Source organism: Xenia sp. Carnegie-2017, unplaced genomic scaffold (assembly GCF_021976095.1).
Source record: "Xenia sp. Carnegie-2017 unplaced genomic scaffold, XeniaSp_v1 HiC_scaffold_24, whole genome shotgun sequence".
In the NCBI taxonomy this organism is placed as follows: Eukaryota; Metazoa; Cnidaria; class Anthozoa; order Malacalcyonacea; family Xeniidae; genus Xenia; species Xenia sp. Carnegie-2017.
The window spans coordinates 16,399,618-16,420,403 of NW_025813487.1; the positions used below are offsets into that span (position 1 = coordinate 16,399,618).

The following is a 20,786-nucleotide window of genomic DNA, read 5'->3' on the forward strand; positions in this document are numbered from 1 at the left end:
AAGCCAGCGGTAGTTTTCATTACGATAAAATCTCAGTTCTTAAGTCAATATAATATCTGTCGTATGTAAACAAACTTTAAAATCACATTTTTATAGTATAGAATCAATGAAAACATAAACAGATTTATTTAAAATGACCAATTCTTTATTTTTATTTGGTAAAATGTTAGATAGTATTTATCAACAATTATGCTTATTGGTATAAAACCATCTGTAAATTAGACATTAAAACTGTAACAATTATGGACGATTTTTTTTAATTAAAACCTTTCAAACGCATCCTCTTTCTATGTCATTATATATTATTTCTTTTATAAATCACAATAATGCAAAAGAAACAAATTTCAAATCGACGCTTCAATTTTCCTGTAAAATGTATTCGTGATTGTATTGAAAATTCTCTTTGATTGATTGATTTGAGCTCAGATCGTTTTGCACAGGCTAATGCAAACACGTTATATACATGAAAGAAAAATAAATTACACCTACCTAACACGTCATCTAAGATACGGTACAATAAATAAAGTTATGAAAAAAAATAAATTGCCAGGTACGATATTAAATGAAATGGAATATCAAAGGATCCAGGTGGATAAGCAACATACAAGTATACCAATGTACCTTGAACATCTTTGTGGTACCTTGGAGATCAATTCAAAACAGTTCATCTAACAGTGAAGAAGTCTTTGTCGGATTGTTCCGTGACCTCTTCGGAGTCATGATGACGTCATCATCATCATCATCATCGTCGTCCACTGTGGTTTTTGAAGGTGGTGATGACGAAACGTCAGTAGGCTTGGTTACATTGTTTTTCTTAACAGAAGAGGAGGGTTTCTTTGTTCGTGGAGGAGGAACTGGAGTCTATGAAGAATAAAATAACACACATTTATGAGGTATGTATTTGACAGATATTTTAAACATTTTTACATACGTTTTTGTTTGACTTTCGTCTCATTCCTCCCGAAGAAAACAACGCTATGTAGGAGAGAGAAATATATAAATAAAAATGATCAAACTTAAGCAGAGATGAAAAAAACACTTTATTAAAAAACAAATTTAACATCGTCTTACATTTCTTTGGTTTTTCTTCATCCATGGCCACTTCGTCTCCTTTGTTCATATTGTCTTCGTTCCCCAAATTATTTTCCATCTTTTCATCAACATTTTCATATTGGACAATGGAACCCTGAGGTTTTTGGCGTGAAGATGAAAAAAAATCATCCAAAAGAGTTGAATGTTCGCCATCTAGATTAAGATCTGAAGATAGATAGATATATGGTGTAGTACTCAAGTTTAAAGATCTGGAGTCGGTTGCAGGAAGCCTGAATAGCAAATTTTTCTGAACGTTCATAAAATCTTTTATAGGAGAAAAATACACGATTTGAACTGTGCAATCATTGAAATAAAATATTGTTTTGAAGATTACAAAATTTCTTTGTCATAAGAAAAATATAAACACCTTTTTTACAAGTGTGAAAATCTTCGCTATCCAATGGATAACGCTATCCAGGCTTCGTGCAACCGGCCCTGTTTCAAAAATGTTTTTCTATCTATTTATATCTTAATGAAAGTGATTGTTATAACGTTCAATAAATCAACAACTTATAAATGTCTACGGGGATTATTTCACTGATCTTTAATACCAGAAAATTTTGGTCTCTTTTCTTCGTCTGTATTTCGTTCACTTTTTGACTTTATGGCAACGGAATGGTCTCTCTTTCATGTTCTTTAACAACTGGTTTACCAAATCTAAATTGAGACAAAAAAGATACAACTGTTATGTATGTCATCCTTTATTATCTTACAATTATCCTTCATCACTATAGGGTGATCATCATTATCCTACAAAGATCATTCCTTATCCTACATCGTATGATGCATGATCTAACCTCGTTGTAACCTGAACATCATTTTCTCCTACAATTATCCTTCATCACTCTAGGGTGACCATCATTATCCTACAAAGATCATTAATTATCCTATATCGTATGATGCATGATCTAACCTCTTTGTAACCTGAACATCATTTTCATCACTAGCAGTAAAATCATTCCTTTCAAATGCTTTACTTTCGTGTTGTAATTGTTCAACATTATTTCTCCTGGAAGTGTCCTGTTCCAAAACATCATCTAAAAACACAAAAAGTCAATAAACATGAAGGAAATATCGTAAAGCATGGAAAAAGTTGAGCTAGCTACCTTTATCCTTAAGACTGGAAACGATTTTGAGGTCTTTACGATATCCACCGATGATGACATCATCATCGTCACTGTCATCGATACTTCCGGTTGTACTGACCGCTGACCGATGTACATTTGTACTTTCTACAAAACGATTCTTTAGATTTCTGGATGTATAGTGGTTAATCACACGTCAATTTACCTGAACTATGTTTAACTGTTTGGAATTTTTTTAAAAATGATATTTGTTTAAGCAATCTTCTTTTTTCAACTTTTTCCTCAACGACAGACTCATCAGCGTGAAAATTAGTCGATTTTTGCTTTGCCGCATCCCTTAAGTATCGCTGTCTCGCATGATGACCACGTAGAGCAGACTGGACCCTAGTCAGCGCATCATCCCGTCCGAGATATTCATCATTATGGTCGCTAAGCAACTGAATACGCTGACGACGAACAACATGACCACGTAACACAGACTGAATGCCAACAATGTCGTTGTAATTGTCCGGTAATTTTCTCTATAAATTATTGAAATAACGCATAAACTGAGTTTTGTAAAAAAAGTGAAATTGATTGATTTTGTGTTTACTTGTTTATGATAATTTCTCCAATTTCTTTGTAAAAGTCTTGCTGCCTTATCTTCTTGAAGATGTCTTGAACTTTTGTTTTTGATCCTTTTCTACATCTTTATGAGAACCAACTTTCTTTGTGAAGGAACTAAAAAGATTGAAATTAAACAGACGTTAAAATGTTCATCCAGATATCGTGTGAAACGAAAGATCAGAGAGCACCGACCCTGTTGTATTTTTTAAAGTTTGTCTTGGTGGAGATGATGTAGAAACAAATTTATTTTCTTTTCTCACGGATGAATTTCTTTGAATTTCCTTCGTCAATTCTAGAAGGTTTTTTTCATACCGTTCGTTTTTGTTTTTCAACGTTTTCTTGAGCTGTGAAATCTCTTTTTCCGCAACCTCTAGTTGAACTCTTAAGTTAAAAGACTTCCGGAAATTAACATATGACTGTGCTTACGTCAGCTCACGTGACACATCATACGTTTAATGTTTCAGAACGACATACAGAGATCAGTAGTCACCTTAGTTCGTCAACCTCTTTATGATATTGCGTCCTATCTTTTTTAAGATTCATGATTATATCGCGTTGTTTCTTTAATTCAATCTCCACGTCATTGCCTAAAATGAAACATTTGTATAAATTTATGCTGTCCATGGACGCTAATGGGTAGTAATGAATAATGATTGATGTTGATAGATTTTAATGGATAATTTGATCAGTGTAAATGATCACTCCATACCTGGATGGTCTTTTTCACGATCATTTTTTGTAGTATTTTCAACTAGCTAAAATAAGCAAAAGCACAATTATAAAAACAACACGAAGAGTAGAGATTTAAGAATATCGCAAATTTTAAAAGATCGCTGCCTTTTGACTAATAATTTGCATCAACTTTAAAATGTTTTATAGATTTATTTCATTTCCCAATGAACTCACATTTGATGACAACTGTTTGGAATTCATTTACTTAGAACTGTGCTTAGAATTTATAACAATATTTGTCGCGAGAAACTTTCCTCATCCCCCTCCCCTCCCCTCGGACAAATATTGTTATGATTGATGTGTTCATGACTGTAAGTAAAATATATTTTCTCAGAATACTTTATGTCACATATTTAAATTGTTGAAATTGAAACCTTTTCAAGTTCATTGATTTTCTTCAACATTTGCACGCGATTCATGTCCGCATAATCCACTACAAGAGGAGAAACGACAAATTTAATCAAAATACTACATTCAAATGTCAACAGAGATAACACAAGAGATGGTTCGAGCGTTGATGGAGAGATGCTACATACAATGGTACAATAATGGTAGGGAAGATAGAATATAAGATGGTACAAGAAATGGTAGGAGAGATGGTACATTTACTGGTACAAGAAATGGTAGGAGAGATGGTACATTTACTGGTACAAGAAATGGTAGGAGAGATGGTACATTTACTGGTACAAGAAATGGTAGGAGAGATGGTACATTTACTGGTACAAGAAATGGTAGGAGAGATGGTACATTTATTGCTACAAGAAATGGTAGGAGAGATGGTACATTTACTGGTACAAGAAATGGTAGGAGAGAGGTACATTTACTGGTACAAGAAATGGTAGGAGAGATGGTACATTTATTGCTACAAGAAATGGTAGGAGAGATGGTACATTTACTGGTACAAGAAATGGTAGGAGAGATGGTACATTTACTGGTACAAGAAATGGTAGGAGAGATGGTACATTTATTGCTACAAGAAATGGTAGGAGAGATGGTACATTTACTGGTACAAGAAATGGTAGGAGAGATAGCTACAAGAAGTATTAAGTGGCAAGACCATCTCTGCTAAAGCAGTGTAGTGTGTATTCTTACCATTTTCTTTGTTTATTTGTCCATGAATAGCGACTAGTAAATCTTTCTTTAAACTTCTGTTTTCATTCTCTAATATTTGATTTCTATCTGTAATAATCAACAACGAAGTCAAAGAAAAACACAGAGAGGAAATGTTTGCAAGAGAAGTCATTATGATAGGTTATGAATGTTTTATAAAACATTTTCACATTTTTAACGACTGCTCAATGAAAATTTGAGAGTTACGATAAAATGTGAGGTTAATACATAATGATGAAAGGAGACGTTGTACAAAACGAACCTTTTAATATATCAAGCTGTGCTTCGTCGTCCATCCTAATGTCTCTGCTAGATGAAGTATCTTGCTGTGTCTTCTCATTCCTCCTTATGCCACCGATATGTGAAGTATTTTTCTTACTTGAAGTATTTCTCTTACTCGAAGATCTCATAATAAGAATCACCACAACACAAATAATGTAACATGAGCAACAACAAATACAGTGTTACGTTTCTTTGATTTTAAATACCTCGTATCAGGAATATTCCTAGTGCCAGGCCCTTGAGAATATACGCTGGATAAAAGTTGCTGTAATCTTCGTGTCTCTTCATAATATGTTTCCATTTGAATGTGAAGTTCATCAACATTTGTCGTCTTAAGATCGTTCTTTAGTTTTCTACATTGAATAGTAAAACTAGCATTCATTTATCATACGTATTGTATAATCTCACAATTAAAATTAAATTTACGCGAACATTTCTATAAAACTGAATGTGTGCTGTATCCATCTATATCCAACAGTATCCAATTGTATTTCACTGTATCTAGCAGTATTTAATTGTATCATACATTCAATTGTGTCTTTTATCCATTTACAACCAACTATGTCTTTCTGCATTCTACTTTAGTTTTCTGTATCCTAATGTGTCCAACTTTACCCTACTGTATCCAAATGAATTTTACTTTACCCTACTGTATCCTAATTTACCCTACTACATTTTACTGTATCCTACTTTACCCTACTGTATCCTATTATATCCCACTTCACCCAACTGTATCCTACTGTATCCAACTCTGATCCAACTACTGCAGATGGTCTACAGTATTCAACTACATTCTACTATATCCCACTGTATCCAACCACAGCTGAAGCCCTACTGTATCCAACTATATCCAACTACGTACTTTATCCCACCTCAGTTCATTTTCTTTGTCTTTAAGATTGCGTTGCATAAGATGTAACTTTTGTTTCAAACTTGAAATGACAGAACTTGATTCAACATTTTTATCTGACAGAGTTCTCCTCATTTCTTCTGACTAATGAAGTTACAACATCCTTTAATGTTAGTTATTCCTCACTTAATCACATACATCAAGAATACACTACTTTTTATTGAAATTACCTGCTTGCTAGGATTGAGATAATCTTTTATTTCACGATCCTGTTTAAAAGGAGGAAGCCATAGAACAATTTAAACTCATAAAAAACAACTGGAAAGAATTTCTTTATAATCAAACCTTTTGCAGATTCTCTTGCAAAACTCGCTGCAGCTTTGTTTTCATTATTCCATTTTCTGATTTGAGATCTTTAATTACTTGCCTCAGTTCCAAAATTTCATCATAGTAATCCTCTTGAGATTTGTACGCTGGCTTTCCACTAGCCAACACATGTTCATCTATATATATGTATGTGTGTGATGGTTTACAGTAGTTACCTTCATTCTTGTGAATAAAACTTTTGTAACTGTGAAAAAAAGCATTCATACCTCGAGAAAATGGACCATTGGAGGTTGTAGCATGACTTTTAGTTTTGCGTTGAACTCGTTGAGGCACTACACGGTTTGCAGGAGAATTCTCGGAGCTAAGACCTATTTATAAATTCATCTATGAATACCAGCAAAATATTTCCCCAAATTACCAATACTAAAATCTCATAGGTGTTCAATCATAACCTGTGAAACCATTTCTTATGGCTAAGGACCAAGCTTCATGACCAGTCTTTCGATAAGCTTTTGTTGTATTGTTGTAGGATTGTGTCACATATGGAGAATGACCTTATATTGTTCAAAATAATATCAAAGCGCTGGTTTTTCTTCATCAATGATGTGGAAATATAATTTTTCATGCTTTGTGTACCTCGTATTTTTGACTTCTTTAAACGTGTGGGCTTTACTATAATGTAGGAGACACTTTCTTTAGCAACTTCACAAACATGTTAAACACATATATAATTGCAAACCTTCGGAAATATCATCCAGACTTCGCTATAGTTTTAAAAGAGAAGAAAAATAAACAATTTTTTATATTAAAGCTTACGACTTGTACAATGTACGTATTAATATTTAAAATACAAGAAAAACTATGACCAAGACATTACATTTCATTTTTTCCAAGTCTTACCAATGAAATAATGGAGCTAACTTCTGACTCTTCTTCGTCATTCTATAAACATAAATACACGAAAAAAACATATTTTTTATAAATAAATTATAAGATATGTACAGAGATTTCTTACTGACATCCATCATTTAAACTGTCCATATTTTAATTCTTCAATATCACGAATCATAAATGAAATATCCTCTCTAAAGTCGATAGTAAATCTTAGTTTTAGGTTTAAATTGCTTTGTTACCAAGTCCACACAACCACTGTATCGTTTATCGTTACCAGGCCCCCTGGCATGATTGGCTGCGCAGAAAATGAAGATAGAGAATGGAACGTTCTTTTGTAATTCTTCCTCCACTCTGACATTATCAGTTCTTATGATTATTCTGTGAAATTCGTCCCAGTTACTTACTTTTGGCTATATTAAGAGCTCTAGTTAGCTGCGTAATGATAGGACTACAAGATATAGGATCTCCATTAGACAACTAAGGTGTTCGTCTTCTTGCCAACGTTGTTATGTTTGTTCGTATAACTGCATATAGAGTGACTGTAGAGTGACTGTAGAGTCTGTAGACATCCAAAGAAATACATTATGAAGTAAGTGTAATAAGGATTTCTTTTTCAGCACTGTTCTACAAAATGCTACTTACAATATTTTGTCTAATAGTATTTGGTCTATGAATTACATTACAAATAAAACTGTTGCAGTATTCGTACCATGCAGTCCTAAATAATGTGTTGTTTTATTGCAAAATGATCTTATACGTATACTATATACTAATAAAATATATGTCTGAATGAATACATAAAATTCTTTTTTTAAGTATGTACGAAGAGTGGAAACTTTCCTTCTCAGATTTCAGTGTAAGATCTAAAGAAAGATAAAAGAAACATGTTTTACTTACATTATAGATAAAATTTCAAACACAAACAAAGTAATAACAAACGAACAGAAATGTTTGAACAATTGAAATGACGCAAAGAAATATAAAATTACGTTAAGCAAATGAAGATTAATTACCCATTTTTAATATTATCATTTTAAGTGTAGTTAGGTACATATTAAAATATCTAATTAAAATACACTGTCTATTACACTCAGTATGTGATTTGCTTTATAAAAAATTTCGTTCTAATCTATGACATAATCCATCGACAACTTTGTCGCTGTCATATCAAAAATAGAAAAATTTAGAAATGATAAAATCATTACAATCTCCCCACAAATGCATAAAAAAATTTCTAACATATGAACAGTATTTAAATCGCAAAAAGCATCCAAGTAGTGTTCCTCTTTGATTTGATGATATTTAAAAATGATCCACAAGAACAGAAACACTGTTACTGCCAACAGTATAATTCTTCGGTTTATCTGCGAAGAAAAAGAAAAAAGTTTATACGATAGCTTTCAATGAAGAAATAATTTCATCATAAACATTCCCACCTTGTTCGTCATCATTGGAATTGAGTGCAAATGACCATCCTTCTGACGTCATTGCAGCCGAGTGAGGTAATCGTAATTCAACTGCTTTAAGAAACTTTGTACCGTGTGGTCCACACATGACCAGAGGACTGAGGAGAGTCTCGCCTTTAGTGAAAAGAAATTATTTGTGAATAGCGTTAAGGTAAGTTTTACGTAAATATGAAAATTTTTTTACCTTTTTCTGCGTCCAAAGGAGGTAATATGGAGTTGTCATTACAAACTTTGAAATAAATTTCCTGCTCAATGCCGGGAGGAATGGCACCAGATGGAATATAGATACTCACTCCAGTGTTCTCTGAGGTCAGAATACCTCCACGTGAAGTGAAATAACCGCGTGCCGTTGCAACGACTGACGGCTCATCGTCAGTAACAGATTCAAAATCACTAAACATAAAATATGACCGCTCTACATCTAAGGTTCGCCTTCTTGGTAAACTTTGGCCGCCATTTTGTCCCAAAACATTGCAAGGTGAAGATGATTTGGAAAATTCCCAACAGTTCCGCAAATCGCGTAAAAAAATCTCTAATTTTATGATTAGTACGAAATTATGTTAATTATTAAAGGTAATTGATGTTTGAACAGGAAAATAAAAAAAATGAAAGGTGATTATTAGATTATTATTTATCAGAGAATCAATCATGGTCAATTAGAATTAATTAATAAATCATTTTTTATACATTACGAAGTACTCGATTAATGAGAAGAAGATCAATGAAAGTACAAGAAAAGAAAGTCGATTTCCTGAAACTAATAATCACCTTGCATTATTTGGAGACAAAAGGCAGATGAGGTGGATACGAAAGGATTTCTAATATTTAAAAAAACATGGTTTGATGTAGAGGACACGTGGAAAGAGAGGAGGTTTTGAAATTTAAATTAAAATATCTGACTAAAGACAGAGAGGTAAGGAACACAGAATGCAGAGAAAGTTGACAAACCAAGAAACTAGAAGTTGTTTACCTTGTTGCATCACCATGAGGATCGTCAAAGTCCGTTGCTGGGTAACGATAAGCTGTACTACCATAATGGTATGCTTCTGGTACTGCTTGTTGATAATCACCGTTGTAATGTCGATTACCGTTGTATTCAGTTGTATTTCGGCGATATTCGGAGTGCTGCATTGATGATTGAGGACCATATGAACGAGAATATGTGTTCGAAAAGGCTTTGGATCTTTTGAAAGACTCATCTCTGACAGGTGGGGCTGGTCTGCGGTACGATTTATCTCCCACAGGTGGGGGTGGTCTTGTGTACGCTTCATCATCAACAGGGGGTGGTCTCCTGTAAGCTTCCTCATCTGCAGGTGGGGGTGGTCTTGTGTAGCGCTCATCATCGGCAGGTGGGGGTGGTCTTTTGTAAGGTTCATCATCGGCAGGTGGGGGTGGCCGTCTGTTAGTATTATCGTCATCATAACGTGTTAATGGAGGTCGACGGTCATAGAAAGAAGGCTCGTTGGAAACTCGACTTTCGTAGTCCATCTGAGAAGCATGAAATTGAAAATTAACTGAGTTATAGTTTTCAAAACAATGTCAAAGAGTATCTCTAACTATCCCTCACCTTCAAAGGAGGTTCCTCATTTCTTCGATACATTTCTCCTCCATGATCCTCATCTACATTCCCAATCTTTGAACGAGATCTTCCTGTATAATAATCACCACCTTCTACTCTGCGTCCATCACGTGAATCTATCACGGGATTACGTGATTGCTTCGTCACCTGGTAACTTGTCCTATACTCGGTGGAAGTCTGGGTACGAGTACCAACATTTTGTTGTGAGCTAAACAAAAGGTAATAACTACGATAAAAGCCTATCTACAAGACAAAGAAAGCAAAATCGCGAATGCATAAGGTGGAACCATTGAAACATCGTGCGTGTCAGGTGAATGCATAAGGTGGAACTATTGAAACATCGTGCGTGTCAGGTGAATGCATAAGGTGGAACCATTGAAACATCGTGCGTGTCAGGTGAATGCATAAGGTGGAACCATTGAAACATCGTGCGTGTCAGGTGAATGCATAAGGTGGAACTATTGAAACATCGTGCGTGTCAGGTGAATGCATAAGGTGGAACCATTGAAACATCGTGCGTGTCAGGTGAATGCATAAGGTGGAACCATTGAAACATCGTGCGTGTCAGGTGAATGCATAAGGTGGAACCATTGAAACATCGTGCATGTCAGGTGAATGCATAAGGTGGAAACATTGAAACATCGTGCATGTCAGGTGAATGCATAAGGTGGAAACATTGAAACATCGTGCGTGTCAGGTGAATGCATAAGGTGGAACTATTGAAACATCGTGCGTGTCAGTTGAATGCATAAGGTGGAACCATTGAAACATGGTGCGTGTCAGGTGAATGCATAAGGTGGAACCATTGAAACATCGTGCATGTCAGGTGAATGCATAAGGTGGAACCATTGAAACATCGTGCGTGTCAGGTGAATGCATAAGGTGGAACTATTGAAACATCGTGCGTGTCAGGTGAATGCATAAGGTGGAACCATTGAAACATCGTGCGTGTCAGGTGAATGCATAAGGTGGAACCATTGAAACATCGTGCGTGTCAGGTGAATGCATAAGGTGGAAACATTGAAACATCGTGCGTGTCAGGTGAATGCATAAGGTGGAACCATTGAAACATCGTGCGTGTCAGGTGAATGCATAAGGTGGAACTATTGAAACATCGTGCGTGTCAGGTGAATGCATAAGGTGGAACCATTGAAACATCGTGCGTGTCAGGTGAATGCATAAAATGTATCCATAATTCATTAAATTTTGATAGGGAGCACACATCATAGGAAGTATTGGTTAGAATCAATGATTGACTGTTTTTTAAAGATTAATTGATCATTGATTGATTGATTAACATTTTATATTAAAATCATCGCAGTTTTTAATTTATTCTAACAATCAACATTTTTATAATACAGTCAATCATTAACGTCAGAACCCAGAATTACTTCCTCAAGTCTACCTGAAATCATCAAAATCATCGACGACTGCTTCGTCAGGTTTCGCGTGACTTCTAACCACGTCTTCCTGATTATACTCATCGCGCATGTCATCATCTTGCGCGATTACAACGCGGGAGTCTTGCGGGTCTCGTGAGAATCCCGCATCATCATTCTCATTATCACTGTAAGGTTTATAAACGCAAGAGGCGAGGGATGATTTGAACCATTAAACAGTTATATTTAAGATACTATTTTAATCATTTTTATGTAAGGGGTAATGGTAGAAACAAAAAATAAAGCATAATCCGAGGACGGATTGAGCTGTTGATAGCTATATGTTTAATATAATGTTACTATATCATTCGTGTTGTTAAAGGATTTAACATTATAGTAAATGGACTTATATACGTATGAAATAAACCGTGTTTTGGTGTTTGTATGAATAAATATCGAGTGTAAACTTCATGATACTTTATACTAAGATAGTAAATGGACTTATATACGTAAGAAATAAACAATGTATTGGTGTTTGTATGAATAAATATCGAGTGTAAACTTCATGATACTTTATACTAAGATAGTAAATGGACTTATATACGTAGGAAATAAACAATGTATTGGTGTTTGTATGAATAAATATCGAGTGTAAACTTCATGATACTTTATACTAAGATAGTAAATGGACTTATATACGTAAGAAATAAACAATGTATTGGTGTTTGTATGAATAAATATCGAGTGTAAACTTCATGATACTTTATACTAAGATAGTAAATGGACTTATATACGTAAGAAATAAACAATGTATTGGTGTTTGTATGAATAAATATCGAGTGTAAACTTCATGATACTTTATACTAAGATAGTAAATGGACTTATATACGTAAGAAATAAACAATGTATTGGTGTTTGTATGAATAAATATCGAGTGTAAACTTCATGATACTTTATACTAAGATAGTAAATGGACTTATATACGTAAGAAATAAACAATGTATTGGTGTTTGTATGAATAAATATCGAGTGCAAACTTCATGATACTTTATACTAAGATAGTAATGAAAGTAATTTATATCTTTCTTTTCAACAATGTCGCCAATGCCTTCAAGCAACATCTCATACGTATCTCTAACACATTCTACCCTTTCTAGCAGTATCCTAAAACTGTTTCACGACTTAAGTACCTTCTATAGCGATTGCCTTCTCCTCTTTGTGTACTTCTCTCCTCCTGCTCGTCGTACTCATCTTCTCCTATGCGAAAATCTTTCCTCACGTCAAAGATATCTGAAACCTTCACTCCAATTCTTTCATCATAATGCTCAGCTTCGGAATCTCGCCTTTCAACATGACGGAGTTGAACAGTTTGTTGAGAACTGTCCCCGAAAATCTCACCTCTCTTTAAAAAGGAATCAGTTTTCTTCAAATTTACCACGGGGGGAAGGGCGCCGGGAAGAACTCTGTAGAAAAAAATTAAAATTAATACTTATGGTATTAATAATTAATGATAGTCAATAGTTATAATATAAATAATCAATGATAGTCAATATTTTTTGGGTATCAACAAATAATCAATGATAGTCAATACTTACGGTATGAATAATCAATGATAATCAATATTTTTTGGGTATCAAAAAATAATCAATGATAGTCAATACTTATGGTATGAATAATCAATGATAATCAATATTTTTTGGTATCAACAAATAATCAACGATAGTCAATACTTATGGTCTGAATAATCAATGATAATCAATATTTTTTGGGTATCAACAAATAATCAATGAAAGTCAACTTACTTTACACCAGGGGGGATAAAAGGTTTTCGTTGCTCTCGTTGTGGCTCATCATCGTAACGTCTACGATTTTTTTCGTACTCATTTAGTTCAAATTTTCGTTGCTCCATTTGCCGATCGTAATCATTATCATCTTTCTGATATTCCCGTCCTTTTTCTGGCTGCCGGAAATCTCTTTTATCTTGTCGATGTTGGAACATTTTTTCTTCTTCTTGTCGACGTTGAAACTCCCTTTCTTCTCGTCGACGATGGAACTCCTCTTCTTCTCGTCGACGATGGAACTCCTCTTCTTCTCGTCGACGTTGAAACTCCCTTTCTTCTTCTTGACGACGTTGAAACTCCCTTTCTTCTTGTCGACGATGGAACTCCTCTTCTTCTTCTTGTCGACGTTGGAATTCTCTTTCTTCTCGTTGCTCTAGGAACTCTCTCTCGTCTCCTTGTCGACGTTGAAACTCTCTCTCGTCTCCTTGTCGACGTTGAAACTCTCTTTGTTCTTGTTTCCGTAGGAGCTCTCTTCCCCTTTCTTCCTCCAGCCTTTCAAAATCGCGCTCCTGTAATGAAAAAAAAAAATTTAATTGTCAAGACATCAATCCAGTTTTCAAGTCTAAAACGAAACTCAAAAAAACAAACCCTACCCGTAAATCTGTTCCTTGTTCTTGATTTCTTATGAATTCTTCGTCATCGTGTCTTTCACGTGATACAATGCTGTACGCCTGTTCAACTGGCCCAGGTTCAGATTCCTGAAGTGTAGCATTCGCCGCAACAATTTCCTCGTCAGGAGTTCGTGGTTTATCATCAGATTTACGATCGACATCCTCGGGTAAATCCAATCCACTTTGATCCGTATCATAAACCACAGAATGTCGTGGCCTTTGGAGAACCAGTTCACCATTATCAGATTGCTCCTTCTACAGATTGATTAGTAAGATAACTAAGGATAACTAAGGATAACTATGGATAACTAAGGATAACTAAGGATAACTATGGATAACTAAGGATAACTATGGATAACTAAGGATAACTATGGATAACTAAGGATAACTAAGGATAACTATGGATAACTAAGGATAACTAAGGATAACTAAAAATTTCAGACGTCGAAGTGATATAATTATTTATTTAACAAAAAAAGTTATATTGTTTAAGATTTTGCGAAACATCAAGAAAAACACAATTAAACAAAAAACATACAACTGTTTCAGGTAGCCATATAGGATTTTCCTGTTGTTTCTTGATGATCTCGACACAGTCAGTGTACCATTTGTCATTACGTTCAAAAGTAATTACGGCTAAAAGAAAGTAAGGTTGTTCAATATCTTCATGATGCAAAGTCAATTCATCACATTTCACTATGAAAACACATCAAGATGCATTAGTAGCATTAGCAACAGGTCATTACCTGTAAACAAATATGGAAAATCATATGTCAAAGTTTCCGATTGATCGTAAAGTTTCTTAATAAATCTTGCCGAATGATTCTTCTTGGTCAAATCGTAACGAAGATCTCTGTGAAACAAAAAATACATTAGACAAATCAATTAAATAATTCCTGTGTCTGCACAGCCTTATGCGAACCGAGGAGATCTTTGGGAGAACTTGAGAGAAGATCAGTGCAAACACGAGAGCGATGATCAAATATTCGAGAGTTCTCCCAAACGTCTCCGAAGGTTTATAAAAACGAGTGCAAACACAAAAAAATCTTTTATTTCATGATTTTGAAATACTAAAAGAACGCGAAAATCAACTGACTTTATGATCTGTCTATTGTTTGGCTTCATAAATATGACTATAGGTTCCAAACCAACATAGTTTAACATTTCAACACCTTCTGGGGTAACATCAAGAAGACTATGTTTATCCTACAGCAGAAAAAAATCAACATGACTTGACATGACAAAACAACATGGCATTATGAACAAAACAAAACAATTATACACACGCTTTCAATATTTTCTCGAACTGCACTGAGTTTGATTCCCCCTTGCTTGGCATCGAAACGACCGTATGTCGCTGGAAGATAAATAATGTTAAATTAAGTACGTACAAACATTAAAATTATATCAAAATGAAAACAAGGATATATCACACATACTTGGTGAAGTAAATTTTTCGGGAAATTCAACCATGAGTCTATCGCGACATAAGTCAGCAATTGGTCCCAAAAGCACAACAGGACGAACAAACCCAGCTGAAATATAAATATATATAGTTGAATACAAACAACACCCGTTCGTAGGTTTTTCAATGAGAAATGAAGGTAAAATAAAACGTTCATTAACCTTTTTGTTTGACAACTCTCTCGTAAGCTGGGTATTTAACATCAAGTTCTAGAAAATAAAATTTGCTGTTTTAAAAGTTCTTACGCATTCATAAGACGTCAATGCTCTTACGAAATGAGCTCTCGTCAAGTTGATCTGCAGCTTGATATTGCTTCTTTCTGGCAGTTCCATTTTTTGTATCTTTTCTTTTCAAAGTTCCTGATTTTGATTTACCACCAGAGCCCTTCTTTGTTTCCAAATCTCGAGCAATGGCCAGCTGCTCAGCTCTAAATGAAAAAAACACGATATCTCCCTGTTAACTAATGTCCTTAACTAAAATACAACAGCAACCATATATATACACAAGTTACCTACATTACCCATCAATATAACCAATGTCCCTAATAACTCAAATACAACAGCAACCAAATATATACACAAGTCACCTACATTACCCATCAATATAACCAATGTCCCTAATAACTCAAATACAACAGCAACCATATATATACACAAGTTACCTACATTACCCATCAATATAACCAATGTCCCTAATAACTCAAATACAACAGCAACCAAATATATACACAAGTCACCTACATTATGCACGGGACTCAAAATAACAGTTTCAACAACTATAGCAGTACGGTTGATTCTGAAGATGACTGTACTGCTATAGTTGCCGAAATGTCGTCAACATCAACAGTCCTTCTCAGGACTCTACAAACCGGGACGATCTACGTCAACAAACATGCCCGTAATGATAATTCTATGTTCAAACCATTCAATTCATGCATAAATTGCACCAAAGAACGTTAAAAGATCAATTTTTGAGAAAACAGTTTTTCGTGTTTGACGTTAGGTCTGGAAATGTTGCCATGCATAGTACGACTATAGTAGTTTTGAGAAACACGTAAAAATGTGGTCGGGCGAAAAGACCAGCGAGGTGAAAAAATGGCCGACCAGCAAGCATTTTTGGCCGGTCATTGTCCGCTGACCAGTCATTATTTCGAACCCTGATTATCCATAACTACACCTTCCGTTTAAGTTAGAGTCACGTACCTGCATTTATTGGGTATTATGCCAACTTCAGTCTCAGCACCACTTTGTAGCACCCTCTGTGCTCTCCAAGATCCTATAGTACCACCGTTCATCGTATCAAGTACATGGAAGACCTCTCCTCTTCTGAATGACAGTTCATCATCATCTCCACCGGTATATTGAAATTGTGCTCTAAAAACAATATGGGTCGTTAGTAAAACAAGTTCTAGCCAATAAAAATTTACCTTACACAAAGTAATCACTAAATTATCCAATCAAAGACTGCGTGTAAAAAATCAAAAAACGCGTACTTAACGTAAAACGAATCACCAGGCGAATCTTTAGTGCGATCATAAACTATTAAAGAAAATATTCATAAAATTGAATGAAACTAAAATCAATGATTGTGAAGCTACACAGACATTCTCTTACCTGACTTTTTATATTGAACAAGTAAGCTGACTTCTTCTGGTAATGAAAGGAGTAAAAGAACAGCTTCTTCGCGAGTGATTTCTTTAAAATCAATTTCATTTGCCTAAAACGTCCAAATCATGATTACGTATGTAAATATAGTGACACAAAGCAACAGAAAGATGACATTAAAACATACCACCAATATTTGATCGCCAACTCGAAGACCTGCTAACTTAGCTGGGCTTCCATCTTTAACAGCGTTAGCATATATTCCAACTGCGTTCCCTCCAGAGACTTGTATTCCAAGACTGCTTCCGGTGCGATGAAAGGACACAAGATGTGGTTCTCTGTAGAACACATTCATTGATTTATACTGTCAAACATACATATTGATTTGTTGATATTTGGACTTTTACCCTCGAAACTTTTTATCTTTTTGAGCGTCAATATCACGATCGTCGCTTCGTCTGCCGACACTCGATACACTGTAGGTCGCTGTGCTTTGAAGAGTGTTACTCCAAGCACCATCTGTAAAAAATAAACATAAACACAAGAAATTATTGACAAGACTATGGGAGGTCAGGTTCATTTTTTCTCAGGTTTCTGACATGAGGAGGGGATGAAAAAAGGAGAGAAATGAGCAGGAAAGTAAATTTAGAAAGAGTTCCCACTGGTCAAGATGGCTCCAAATATAATTGTAACCCAGGTCCTTTAATGCCCCGTTAAATTAAAATAAAACAGTCATTACAGCAAATACAATATAGAATACAAACCTATACCATCATTTTGCCAATGTCCTGCAAGATCTGTTAATAAATATGAGTTTATGTTCATTAAAATATTCCCAAATGTAAATGTTTATGTAACATACATACCCTGTCCATTTACACTAATTCCCCCCTCAACAATATTGGGATTTCTTGACATTGAAATCGTCTCACTTACACCAGCACGTCTACAAAAAACCGAAAAGAGCAAAAATTAATTTTCATTTTTTTGTAAATGATAATTGTGGCAATGAAAAGCACCTTCCAGGCATATTCAATGATACGTCTTTATTGCGAGCAACAATAAGATTCAATCTTTCGGGAGAACTTCTCATCAAATTAACGGCCTCAGATCTACTTAAATCTTCAACCTTCATGCCATTGATCTAAAGAAACAAAATTATTCAAAGGTTTCGATGAATAACCACAGGCAAAAATCAACTTAATTGAACATTTCCATAACAATCATTCAAAAATGAAATTACCTGAAGAAGGACATCGCCAGCTTCCAACTGTCCATCTCGACCAGCTGGGCCAGCAGGATCCAAATCTTTGATGAATAAAATTGTTCCAAGAGAAAGACCATAACTTTCTGTTGGATGTTTATCCACGACAACTGTTTTTGTCCTTTATATGTTTCATAAAAAGTAGGTTGTGACGGATGCTCTTGAATGTATGGTATTGTGGAAGATATACTTGGTTTTTTTCTCAAGATAACCTATAAATTACAATTATTAAATAAACAAATTCCCCAAATCATGTTAAGTAAATCTTTTTCTCAGGAGGGAGGAGATGTGGAGGGGAAAATGTGAAAAGGGAAAGAAAAGAAAGAGTGAAAAGGGAAAGGAAGGGAAAACAAGAAAAAAAGGAGAGGGAGAGAAAATGAAGTATTACCAGTGTGACAGAATATCCACTATTTTTCAAGGCCTCTACAGCGACAGCATGTTCTACTCCTTCAACATTAACGCCATTCACACTCAGTATGACATCATTTATTCTATGGAAATAAAAAATAAAGTTAAAACAAAACAATTGCATGACAATTGAGTCATTTATCAATACCTGAGTAGTCCTTCTGCAGGAGTTCGATCAACAACATCAGAAACAATTATGGACGTATCGCCAGTCTCATAATGTGGGTTATCCAGCCCACCAGAGACAGCTATACCAAAACCTTGGTTTGGGGCTGCCTGATGATTTTGAATTGAAAATGAAATAATAAAGTACTGGTATGACAAAAAAAAACATCATCTTGTCTTGAACTATTACCTTCTCAAGAACGATGGTCTGTTTTTCCATATCTGAAAGCTAAAACAGCAAAAGTCAAAAATTAAATCATTATTTACATTTAAAGACCATCATTTCTGACATCAGAGAAAACTGGGCAAGTTCAGAAGAATACCTAGGGTTAGGCAAAATAAATCATAACTCCTCATTCTAAATTTAAAATAGCATTACAACAAAATCATTGGTTATAAATTAAGAATTAAAATCAAATCAAATTGTTCAACTAATTTATTTTGTCTAGAGCTGGATTTAACTCTGGGCAGGTTAAAAAAATGTAAAGAAGGTTTCAGCTTATGCTTATGATGAGTACCACTTAGGGTAGGAGATAAAGAATTTTTGTAGAAAACACTGCAAGTTTATACACCTAGCAACAAAATGAAGCGAGCACTTCATAAATCACCAATTACAACGCTACTACAATGGCAAAGGTCAGTAGAAAAAATTTTAGCAAAAGGGACAATATCTCAAAGTTACGAAATACTTCAATACTGATGAAGCGTAAAATAATAATAAAAATAACGACAGCAATAAGAAAGTTCACAACTAGAGAGCTTTTTTAATTAAATGTTTCATTTTCACCGGTCATGCTGATTTTAGCAATTGCAAAAATTTCATGTATGTTTTACCAAATGTCAGTTATACATACAACAGCTAACAAAATAATCAATTAATGAACTACAAACTATAAAAACGTGTTCCAGACCTTTTATATTCTACGATTTATGTTATATAAGTTCCCAATGTAATTATGAAGGCTTCTTATATTATAATATACGAACAACAAACAACGGGAATCTTCATAAACAAATGGTTCCATTGGCTGAAAAATTTGTTATGACAATTTTTAGTGCATGTTCAGAATACTTTAAAGATTTACAAATAAATCTCAGTGAGAAGTTTAATTACGCTATTGAATCAAGGACATTCACCTCCATTGAGAGTAAAGTCGCTTTAAATACTTTATCGTAAAGATTTAAAGTTGTTGTGTTCAGGAAGAATCTTACTCGATGCAACAAAGAAAACTAACACAATCATGAAACTAATTCCCACGGGTAAAATTCAATAATCATAAGGCGAAGTTGTTTAAAGTTAACACGAAAAAAATAATTACCCTTCATTTTACTAATGAAGAATCAAGATATTATGCAGATCACAAGAATAAGAATTTGTCGACAGTTGAAGACGATTTAATATTTTGATAATTTCTTCACCAAAACTTTAGCAAAATTTGGGTATTTGAATTCATTCAATGAAATATTTTCCAACAGGAAAATAGCGTAAATATATTAAAGCTTACTTTAAATGTCGTCACTGGTTCTCGAGCAACTACCGCAGCCTCAACAACAAAACCTTCAGAGTGGTCAGAAGTAGGCGAACTCGGTTCTTTTGGTCTTCCATAACCAGAAAAGTGGTGTCCACTACGAACACTGCCACCGCGAGCTTCGTAAGGTCTAGAGTCACCTCCACGAACAGGCATTTTGAAAACGTTGAGATAGGTATTGAATACCACAATGTATTTCCTTGCCGAAAGTGAGTAGATAAAAAACGTAAAACGTTTCTATTCTCGTTATTTTGACACAAACTTGTTATCAAATATAGATATGAGATCCAACTCGAAGAAAAAGCAATAATTCACCCTTTAGTAAAGCGAATTGTGCGAGTGTTTACAATTCGATTCAACGTTTACAAATTTTCAACATGGAATGTTAAGGGCGTTCTTACGACAACTTCGTCATGGCGTCCACTTCTCGACCAATCAGATCTCGTTATTTTCCTAAGGTATTTAATCCTAAGATAATCGTTATTCAGGAATGTGGT

General features: G+C 34.6%; 2 protein-coding genes across 3 annotated transcripts; both read right to left on the reverse strand.

Moving 5' to 3' along the window:
• Positions 1–123: 123 nt before the first annotated feature.
• LOC124450366 (IQ domain-containing protein E-like) lies at positions 124–7,827 on the reverse strand. 2 transcript variants are annotated; one of them, XM_047001024.1, is made up of 24 exons: positions 7,104–7,827; positions 6,985–7,026; positions 6,824–6,848; positions 6,721–6,756; positions 6,537–6,638; positions 6,351–6,452; positions 6,103–6,260; positions 5,988–6,026; positions 5,780–5,901; positions 5,114–5,260; positions 4,888–5,030; positions 4,608–4,694; positions 3,890–3,948; positions 3,493–3,538; positions 3,274–3,370; positions 2,976–3,164; positions 2,770–2,897; positions 2,383–2,698; positions 2,199–2,324; positions 2,006–2,129; positions 1,644–1,749; positions 1,072–1,245; positions 932–975; positions 124–861 (listed from the first exon to the last, which is right to left on the reverse strand). In XM_047001024.1, the coding sequence occupies exons 1-17, from the start codon at positions 7,110–7,112 to the stop codon at positions 2,816–2,818; spliced, it is 1,485 nt and encodes a 494-aa protein (XP_046856980.1). In that variant the 5' UTR covers positions 7,113–7,827; the 3' UTR covers positions 124–861; positions 932–975; positions 1,072–1,245; positions 1,644–1,749; positions 2,006–2,129; positions 2,199–2,324; positions 2,383–2,698; positions 2,770–2,815. The 2 variants fall into 2 exon arrangements, with proteins under 2 accessions (XP_046856980.1, XP_046856979.1); XM_047001023.1 differs by having other exon boundaries at positions 1,072–1,257.
• Positions 7,828–7,977: 150 nt separating this feature from the next.
• Positions 7,978–20,693, reverse strand: LOC124452256 (tight junction protein ZO-3-like). The gene is made up of 30 exons (XM_047002839.1): positions 20,266–20,693; positions 18,951–18,989; positions 18,744–18,871; positions 18,576–18,678; positions 18,306–18,399; positions 18,167–18,273; positions 17,943–18,067; positions 17,790–17,869; positions 17,688–17,720; positions 17,331–17,442; positions 17,111–17,261; positions 16,933–17,035; positions 16,812–16,857; positions 16,522–16,692; positions 15,592–15,746; positions 15,481–15,528; positions 15,294–15,389; positions 15,141–15,211; positions 14,951–15,060; positions 14,601–14,707; positions 14,393–14,490; positions 13,837–14,109; positions 13,205–13,752; positions 12,593–12,865; positions 11,429–11,590; positions 10,012–10,231; positions 9,415–9,932; positions 8,629–8,837; positions 8,415–8,558; positions 7,978–8,342 (listed from the first exon to the last, which is right to left on the reverse strand). The coding sequence occupies exons 1-30, from the start codon at positions 20,443–20,445 to the stop codon at positions 8,281–8,283; spliced, it is 4,566 nt and encodes a 1,521-aa protein (XP_046858795.1). The 5' UTR covers positions 20,446–20,693; the 3' UTR covers positions 7,978–8,280.
• Positions 20,694–20,786: the final 93 nt, after the last annotated feature.

Excerpts from the sequence above, each read along its gene's own strand:
- LOC124450366 (XM_047001024.1), bottom strand. Across the intron at positions 3,949-4,607 it reads ACAAATAAACAAAGAAAATG|TGGATTATGCGGACATGAAT; the intron begins GTAAGAATACAC and ends CTCCTCTTGTAG. Across the intron at positions 3,371-3,492 it reads TCGTGAAAAAGACCATCCAG|GCAATGACGTGGAGATTGAA; the intron begins GTATGGAGTGAT and ends GTTTCATTTTAG.
- LOC124452256 (XM_047002839.1), bottom strand. The coding sequence starts at position 20,445 with ATGCCTGTTCGTGGAGGTGACTCTAGACCTTACGAAGCTCGCGGTGGC. Across the intron at positions 17,036-17,110 it reads TTGGCGATCAAATATTGGTG|GCAAATGAAATTGATTTTAA; the intron begins GTATGTTTTAAT and ends TGGACGTTTTAG. Across the intron at positions 8,343-8,414 it reads TTCCAATGATGACGAACAAG|ATAAACCGAAGAATTATACT; the intron begins GTGGGAATGTTT and ends TTTTCTTCGCAG.